Source organism: Equus quagga, chromosome 5, assembly GCF_021613505.1.
Source record: "Equus quagga isolate Etosha38 chromosome 5, UCLA_HA_Equagga_1.0, whole genome shotgun sequence".
NCBI classification, from domain to species: Eukaryota; Metazoa; Chordata; class Mammalia; order Perissodactyla; family Equidae; genus Equus; species Equus quagga.
The window spans coordinates 85,900,384-85,909,792 of record NC_060271.1 but is presented as its reverse complement, the minus strand read 5'-3'; the positions used below and the strand labels follow the sequence as shown (position 1 = coordinate 85,909,792).

The 9,409-nt window shown below is 32.8% G+C and overlaps 1 protein-coding gene across 6 annotated transcripts in view; it reads right to left on the bottom strand.

Annotated features, from left to right (window-relative positions):
- Nucleotides 1-9,409, bottom strand: part of VPS54 (VPS54 subunit of GARP complex) — a 106,249-nt gene that overhangs the window by 53,444 nt on the left and 43,396 nt on the right. For all 6 annotated transcript variants that reach the window (XR_006888735.1, XM_046662401.1, XM_046662400.1 and 3 more), the window contains one exon: nt 6,095-6,480. Coding sequence is in view for 5 of the 6 variants with exons in the window: in XM_046662401.1 (XP_046518357.1) it covers nt 6,095-6,480 (386 nt within the window). In the remaining variant the exon portion in view is untranslated. The remainder of the gene's footprint in view (nt 1-6,094; nt 6,481-9,409) is intronic.

Here is a 9,409-nt window from a genome sequence, read left to right as displayed (position 1 = left end):
GGATTTGTTTCAAAATAATCCAGGAGTAAGGGGAGGGATATAGAGAAAACAAAGCTGGCCATGAGCTGATATCTTACAGGTGATATACAATTTATCCAACTTCATACAACTCTCTTCATATAATCTCCTCTTTTTTTGTATATGTTTGAGTTTTCAGTAAGTTTTTTAAAAAGCAGCAAAAGGGTAAGATATAAATCTACAAATAACTTTAACATTGCTTGGTTCTCAATATTTATGAGATCACAGATTCCTTTTTAATGCAGATGACAGGTTTACACTCAAGTATGTGTTACCTTCAGGTATGAAGAGTCTTCAACAAAGAATCATGGTGAGAAGTCCTTATGACTGTATCTACTGATGTTTGGGCATCAAAGTAATAAAACTCTCTGCCATTTCAGCATAATAACTCAAATGTGAGGTTCTATTTGACCTCAGATATTGTCTTACATAATTGAGTAGCTTCATTTTTATGTATTCTTATACTTATTTTAAAGTCTGATAAATATAATAAAGGAGAGTAAATACAAATCTCAAATCTAACAGTAAATAGTATTTATTATGTAATCACAGGTATATGATTATATACAAAGATTTGTCTAAACCCTTAAACAAAACTTTCAGAATTAAAATGTTCTACAAGATTCACCTATTCCTCCTTGTTCTAATTTTTTTTTTATATTCTTGACTACTTTGACAATAGATGCAATAATAATGGCCTGCTCATTATTATTAACCTTATCAAAAATATTTAATAGACAAATCTGCTAACAGTTCATTTTAAAAGTATGTATTCTAATAATCACACACAGTAATTGAGAGTATTGAAAGAAATCTACAGAAATGACGAATAACTAAAATATGACTGTGAAAAAAATACGTGCGTCCATATATCCAGCTAAACAAATTGGAACAATTCCAATACTTTCTACTTTGATATGCCTCAATTCATACATTAATTTAGATCTTCTATTAAGCTCTCTGTTCACTACAATGAGCTTTGTGCTGCTTCTATAAGAAAAACTAACATATCAATAAACTCTAATACTAGTTTCATCAAATAGCAGAAAGCCTGTTCTTTGGCTTCATCACAGAGCATACAATGTGGATGTTTTCTTACTATAATGTTTTGAAGAACTAAATTATAGGACGTTATATCAGGATCAAAGAATATGTTAAATACCTTTTGATACTTTCTATAATAAAAATCCCATAAATGGAATCCTAAGGTGGTTGATCAATGAAACCACAATAAGCAGGAACCTATAATTAAGTCTGAATGTTTTCCACCTTTTCTTTCCCAAAAGAAAAAAAAAGGCTTATGCCTAGATAAAAAGTTGGTTTCATTAATTTTTATCCTAAAATCAACTACTATAGTAGGTATTAGCTCAGCAAACCTATAACTCAGTTGCCCCACAGTATAACATCTATCACACTATAAAGTCAGCAGTGATGTTCAGAGTTATATACTTGATGTCCTATAAATCCTCAAACATACTAAAAAGCATACATAGCTCTCGGGTCAGATGAGACTGCGTTGAATCTCAACTCTACTGTTTTATAACTTACTGTATATTTTGGAGCAAGTCATCTAAGACTTTCTATGTCTCAGTTTCCTTATCTATCAAAATGGGGATAAGATAATCTATCTCATTGAGGTGTTTTTTTGAGGGGGGGGTCAAATAATACATGCAATATACTTAGCACAATCAGTTTCTAGTACCGAGTACCAAAGTATTCAAAAAATGTTCTTAGTTTTTATAGGGGTGGTAGTAGTAGTGTAATGGTGGTAGTAAATGGTAAAAAAAGTTAAAGGTGAAAACCGAAAGAGTTTCTACATAAACCCTTACAATAAGAAAGAGTAAATAACTACATTACATCCCTGAATTTCAAGGTAACTAAAGCTTTTCATATCAGAACCTGTAAGTTTTTATCAAGGTTCAAATATATTCATAAGCCCATAATGAAACTTCTGTATTACTCCGCTTAACAAGCATTTGAATGTCATTAACCTATCAAGAACACTTTTAAATTAGTATAGATCACAAATGATATAGATTGTTACACAGATTACCACACATTTTTTTATTGCTAAGAGATAGCAAAATTTCATTTCATGAGTAATGGTCAAAAATATTTATGTACTAATAATTCAAATGGCCCAATTTTGCACAATTTAGGCAATAAAATAATTTAAAGGGGCCGGCCTTGTGGCCAAGTGGTTAAGTTCGCACATTCTGCTTCAGCGGCCCAGGGTTTCAACAGTTCGGATCCTCGGCGCGGACATGGCACCACTCAGGCCATGTTGAGGCGGTGTCCCATATGCCACAACTAGAAGGACCCACAACTAAAATATACAACTATGTACTGGGAGGATTTGGGCAGAAAAAGCAAAAAAAAAAAAGACGATTGGCAACAGTTGTTAGCTCAGGTGCCAATCTTTAAGAAAAAAAATAATAATTTAAAATTTTTTAATTACAAAAATCAACAAATGTACAAAAGATCAACTTTAATAATTATGAATTATGCAATGAGCCAAAATTTCCCACTGTGTAAATCACTCTCCACGTTCAGAAGAGGAGATCAAACTGGATTTTTACATTGATATCAGATACATTGTACCCCTAACACATTAATAGAACCCTCTGTGAATAGAGACAGTAAGATGTTTCAGTTGAAAATTTTGTTTTAAAAAGAATGAAATTATGTGGTGAGAAGTTACCACTTTAATTCCAAATTCTGAAAAAGTAGAATACCCTGTGGTAATTAGAAACCAGGCTTTTCAATTCTGGTGCATGAGAGAGTCTCAGAGAAAGCTTTAAAGAAATACAAATGTGCAGCCCTTACCCTCTAGGAAGTCTAACTTAACTGGTTTGGATGAAGTGTGGTATACTTTTTAAAAGCTCTTCTGAGAATTCTAATATGCAGACAGGATTAAGAACTACAGTCATATGTAAACTACAAATGATTAATTAGGGACAATGATTATGGAAAGAAAAAGAAAGGAAAGAAAGAATAACAGAACGGTACATAGAATCAAGATACATTTGGTAACATCCTGGATAATTCAGATTCCATAAAAATGTATTAAATATGTATGACATAGCTCTTGCCCAAGACTTAGAGCCCAATAGAAATATTTTTGAAGAAAACAATACAAATGACAATAAAACACGGTAGAATGTCATAAAATTTCATTGGAGAGCATAAATAAAATGTTCTGGGAGTTTGGAAGTCACAAAAAACGTTTCTACAGAAAATATCAAGATTAAAAAATAAAGAAAGAATGAGAAAAAAGAAAACATCATAAGCATTTTTTACATTTTTACACTGACTGGCAAATATATAATATTAGGTTAATGGTACACAGAAAAATCGGGGGGCTGGCCAGTGGCCAAGTGGTTAAAGTTCCACACACTCTGCTTTGGTTGCCACGGTTTGGAGGTTCGCAGACCTGCTCCACTTGTCAGCCATGCTATGGAAGCATCCCACATACAAAATAGAGGAAAACTGGCACAGATGTTAGCTCAGGGCTAATCTTCCTCAAGCAAAAAAAGAGGAGGATTGGCAACAGATGTTAGCTCAGGGCAAATCTTTCTCACTAAAAGTTAAAAAAAAAAATCTGTGAAGCTATAAAAGAAAATGACACTGATATTTAACAACTTTATAGGAAAAGGAATGATAAAGTAAATCATTAGACAGAATTTGACAGTAATTGAAAAAAAAAACTAGGTTACAATATGCCAGCCTTAAATTATTTCAACCATGAGTCAGTACTCTTCCTTGATTAGAAAAACATTTTCTTCAGTTCAGTGGTTACCAGGGGAAGAGGGGATAGGATGGGCACAGGGGTGAAGGGAGCACTTGTGTGGTGACAGACAAGAAATATGTACAACTGAAATTTCACAATGATGTAAACTATTATGAATTCAATTAAAAATAAAACATTTTCTTTTAGAGTATTTTTTCTTTGAAAATTATTTGCATATGAAGACGTTATCAGAAGTTAGAAACTGAACACAAGTTCTGATACCAAACTTCTATACAGTTATTACCACACTGGAACTGATAATTGATAGGCAACTTTACAGAAATGTTTTATATGAAGAATAAATACTCTTTACACATGTGTATGTTCTAAAAAAATAACAGTAGAAAGATATTTGAGCAAAATGTAGACAATCAGAATATTTGGAAGTTTTTTAAAAAATCATACACTTTTTTATGCAGAATATTTTGTCCTCTGAGTTAAGATACAAACAAAAAGAATGAGTTGCAAATATGGGTAAACTCTTCTTTGGGCTCAAGATAAATATAAGATTATAAAATTTTCATTCTTCTTCCAATAAATCATAACCTACTGGGAATAAATATCCAACTCTGTTCTTAAATGTTTTCCAGATAGTTTTGGATAACTATACTTATCATAAATATTACTAGGCATAAACTTATGAGTCAAGGAAAATTAAAATAAACTGCAGGATCTTTGGGGTAAAAATTACAACAGATTTGGATTTTGTGTTTAGCAGGCAAGCATTCAACCTTTGATTCTATTTCTCAGCACTGTCCTATTGGAGGATAAAGCCTTCTACCCTCCAGAATTGGCTCCCAATATTCATCAACATTCATGATATTATATAGCAGACACAAGTGAAAAACATAACATCTGTCATTACAGAAGTCCAGTTTTCTAAAGTAGTGACAAAATTAACATTATTTATTTAAAAAATATATTACACATACACATTCAAAAAAGAGATATATTTAAAATTTCAGAGGTGAAAAGGAAACAAAAAGTCATCTAGTCACCCTGAGTTCCAAGCTAGGAAATCCAAAACAGGCTTCAAAGGACTATGAACCATCCAAAATTGATCGCAAAATTTTATATACAGGTATATTTTTATGGAAAGAAGGTCTAGGCTTTCAATAGATTCTCAAAGAGGTTTGTGACTCAAATTTTTCCTGTAAACATCCAAGTCTGCATTAGGTTCCTCCCCTAAGGTTAGAGCTCCATAGCAATTTGCACATTCATCATTGTACTGTATTGCACCGTATCACAACTACCCAGTAATTTCTGCCTCCCTCCTCTCACCAAATGAATTGTAGAAACAGTGAAAGCAGAGAGCATCTCTGCTTTGTTCACAGCTATATTCCCAGTATTCTGCCTGGTGTCTGACATGTGATGGGTGATCAATAACCATTTCTTGAATGAATGAATCAATCAATCATTTATGTAATTAAATTTAGGCTAACTTTAAAAAAATGCTTTCTAAATGAATATTCCAATTACGTATCCTAAGTCAGTAAGAATTTATAATTCAATTAAAATAAACTTATGTTGAAGCTAACTATTCCAGAATATTTTTTCCAGAATATATTAAGTATCTATTAAGTTATAGAGCACATCTTCCATAAAACTTTTGTAGTCACTTAGTAATGTGAAGTTTGGATGGGTTTCTCTGTAGATAGGAACTTCCACAAGGATACTGCAAACCTGCTTGACTGAATAAAATTTTGATGGCTTGCAATTGGTCTACCTGTAAATTAAACATTTTGACATGATCTCACATAAAACAACAAACTCTGATCTTAAAGCATTTTCAAAATAAGAACTTTGGAGAAATTTAGTCTTTTCCATCACGATGTGAAAGTTTTTGCAATGTGATAAAACAGACGATGCGAATCAGAAATGAATTTTAATAATTATTAAATTTAAAACCTATTCAAGAGCTTTTAAAATGAACTTAATTTTAGATAAACTGGTATTTCTTCCTCTACCTTGACCTACTATCTTGACACAAAACTATTTCAACATTTTCAAAATGTTATCATTTTCAAAGTTGTGACTGACCTTTCATTGATTTCATCTACTAGAAAACAATTTTGCTTCTCCATCCAAATGTTTCTATAAATATTGGTCTTTATGGTTTTTGTTTGTTTTGCTGAGACTAAAATATCAGAATAACATTACTAACCAGATCAATCTGAAATAAAAAAATACCCATGTAACTTTAAATATATTCACACTTCTTTGGCTAACGTTACACCCTAAAATTTATCCTTTAAAAATTTCTAACATTTCTAGTGGCTTACATACCGGAAGCTGTGAATGCCCTGAAGTTCCTGCTGTAGAACCTCTTGTGTTGTTGCTATTAAGTCCAATGCTCCAACAAATTCAGAAGTAGATAACAACACCTGTACTGTAGGCTGAGTTTGGTGTACAGTGGCCATTAATTTCAGTTTATTGTACACTTTAACGCAATTATTTCTGGTAAGTGCCAGTCTTAAAACGTGTAGTGATCCTTCACACATTACTTTATCAATCCGTGCAATTTTGTCTCGAAGCATTTTTACAGCCTGGGAAGTTTTCTTGAGGTAGTCCTGCAATTCATGTTGAGAGGTCATTGCATGAAAAAATGCTTCTGAACGTAGAGAGATCTGGTGAGCAATGTTTACTTCCACGATATCCAGATAATGGCTCAGCTTAGGAGGAAAGGAAAAGAAAAAATCATGGAGTATTCTAAGTATACCTTCCTTGACTATCCAAATACTTTCTGAAAATGATACAAGATTTCTACATGTATTTTAAATCCCACTGTGTGAACTGTTCAATTATGGGATTCTTAATATTAGGCATAACAAAATAGAAGGGAGATGAAAGGTACAGCTGAAAGATTAATAAATCTAAGACAAAAGAATAGAAGAAGGTGATTTACCTTCTGCTCCTCTCATTACTGCCCTCCAAACACTAACTACATTCTAGAAAGTAAGAATTATCTCACAGTCATCTCAGATTATAATCTAGTTTCAGAAACTAAAATCTGAGAGAGAATGATCTCCTTAACTCTCACACATCATTGCCATCACCAACATCACCTATCACTTATCTGACTAAAAGATTATTATAATTACCATTTATTGAACTCCTCCTTCTATATGTCAGGCACTGGTATTTTATTTCATTTTATTTTTGAGGAAGATCAGCCCTGAGCTAACATCTGCAGCCAAACCTCCTCTTTTTGCTGAGGAAGACTGGCCCTGAGCTAACATCTGTGCCCATCTTCCTCTACTTTATATGTGGGACACCTGCCACAGCATGGCTTGACAAATGGTGCCGTGTCCACACCCGACATCCAAACTAGTGAACCCCAGGCTGCCGAATCGGAATGTGTGAACTTAACCACTGCACCACCGGGCTGGCCAAGCACTAGTATTTTATATACATCAAGTTTCTAATTTTAACAATGTTAGAATACAGGTGTTATTAGTATTCTCATTTTACAGATGAGGAAACTGAGGCTCAGAGACATGAAATAACTTGAATAAAGTCATGTAGTTAGTAAATAGCAAAACTAAAATTTGAACCCAGGTCTGTCTAATTCAAAAACTGAAGCTCTTTCCACTATACCATGCCGCCTTAAAATGCTAACGAATTCATGAAAGACAGATTGGTGGTCCAATCACAAATTATAGAAAGTATGTATCAGAATTCCTTTGGATTTTTTTTCAAGTCTGCTTATTTTACATTTCAAAAATTATTCTTTTATCCATTTGTAAAACTTAGTTTATTTCCAATGCATTTTCCTCTTAAAAGGTTGAGAAATGCCTTAAACAATTAGTTCATAAATATTTTATTTGTAACACTACCAAAATTCACTCCTAAGTAACATATATCAAAAACACTTTCTAATTTCAAATATGAAGTTCTAAAACTTGAGTTGTCTTTTCTTCCTTTCTAACTGCACATGACTTTTTTGGCTACGTTATCTTTCCATTTCTCTCTCACTTTTTTACTTTTAGATTCTCCAACCTATAGCTCAAACTTCAAGCATTATCTCTGAACATCTCAGGAGAATTTATAGTATTAAAGGGTTAATGGACTTTTAACACTTAGGAGTTCTAACATTAGAAGAGATTATTTGGTCACCACGCCTGTTTCCTTAAAACCACACAGTATCACACATTTTTTCGATGTCTTCTCTAATAATCTATTATAATGTATAATAGGTTACAAACAAAAAATTCTTCCATAGTTCAAATCTCTTGAGTTTATACCCTTTTGTTGTTGGTCTTTTCATCTTCAATATGGCTGTTCATTTGTTTACCTAAAAAGCAATATAGGGACAAAGGTACCTGGGTTTGTTGCAAGCTAACGTGGACTAAATTTTCAGAATAGCAAATGGAGAATGGGCAAATCCTTTAGGACAGTGCTACTCAGAATGTGGTTTATATGCTGCTGCCAGTCTGTGAACTGTTTAACAGGTTCATGATAAAATAAGGAATTTGCTGGAAAGTAAATCAACTATATTACTAAGCCCACTGCATTGTTTTTCGTAGGAACAGTTTCTTAATGAAAGAAGAGCAATGTTTACATTCTAGTGCAAACTCCTTATTTTATGGCAGACCAGCACTTTGGGTAGCACTACATTAGGATACAAATTTCCCTAATCCTAGTTGTAGCATCCCCTGTCTTTAAAGCTAAGAAGATAAAACAGCTGTTTATAAACATAACAAACCCTATTCTGCAACTTACCAAAAAAAAGAATTCCATTACTTTAGTCACTTTAAACCTTCAGCATGAGAAAATTGCTTTATTTGAATTTCAAAGATTTCTGCAATTTATCAATATTCCATTGATCTATTCTTTTCAAAGGCATATTTTCATAATTCATTTCCTATTAAAATTCTATAAAGGGAACAATTTTTAAAGCATTCCTAAAAGCATCTGTATAGATTGATGAGATTTTTATTGGCTTTTGTTGTTTTTTCTTTTAAGGTATTATTCCACCAGGGCATACACTTGGAATGTGAAAAAGCAGTCTCGGAGTAAGCCTGTGTCCATAAACCCATCATTTTCATCAGATTTATGAATCTGTTCTTACTCAAGGAAAACCTTTACAGGTGAAAATGTTGCCAAAGGAGAAAGTGAGTTCATTTTCATTTTCAACTGTGAGAAAAGGAATACTCATGGTTCTTTCCCCACATTTCTTCTCCTCTCCTCCCCAAGCTAGTCCTTTCTTGAGTTACTGAGAAGGACTGAACCTAATTTACTGAATAGTCAAAGACAAGCTTTCAGACTGCCAAGAGATGTCACCAGACTGAAGCAAAACGCTTTCTTCTCAGTTTAAGAACAACAGTCAGTGTTAGAAAAGCTCTAAACCAAGTGCTGAGAAAAGAACAGAGATCAAAGGTCTTTACTTCCTATTCAAGTTTAAAAAAAAGGATTCTTGATATGTGTTAAGATCTGCCTAAAGTTCAACATTTTAAATAACTTTCAAGATGCTGACTTCTAAATTATAGAACACTGTAAAATTTTTAAAAACTGATGACTAATAATATGCAAAAGACTGGGCTTTGCAAAGCTAAAAATACAATAGGAATATTGTATTTTTTAACTATGATAGTTTTGCTT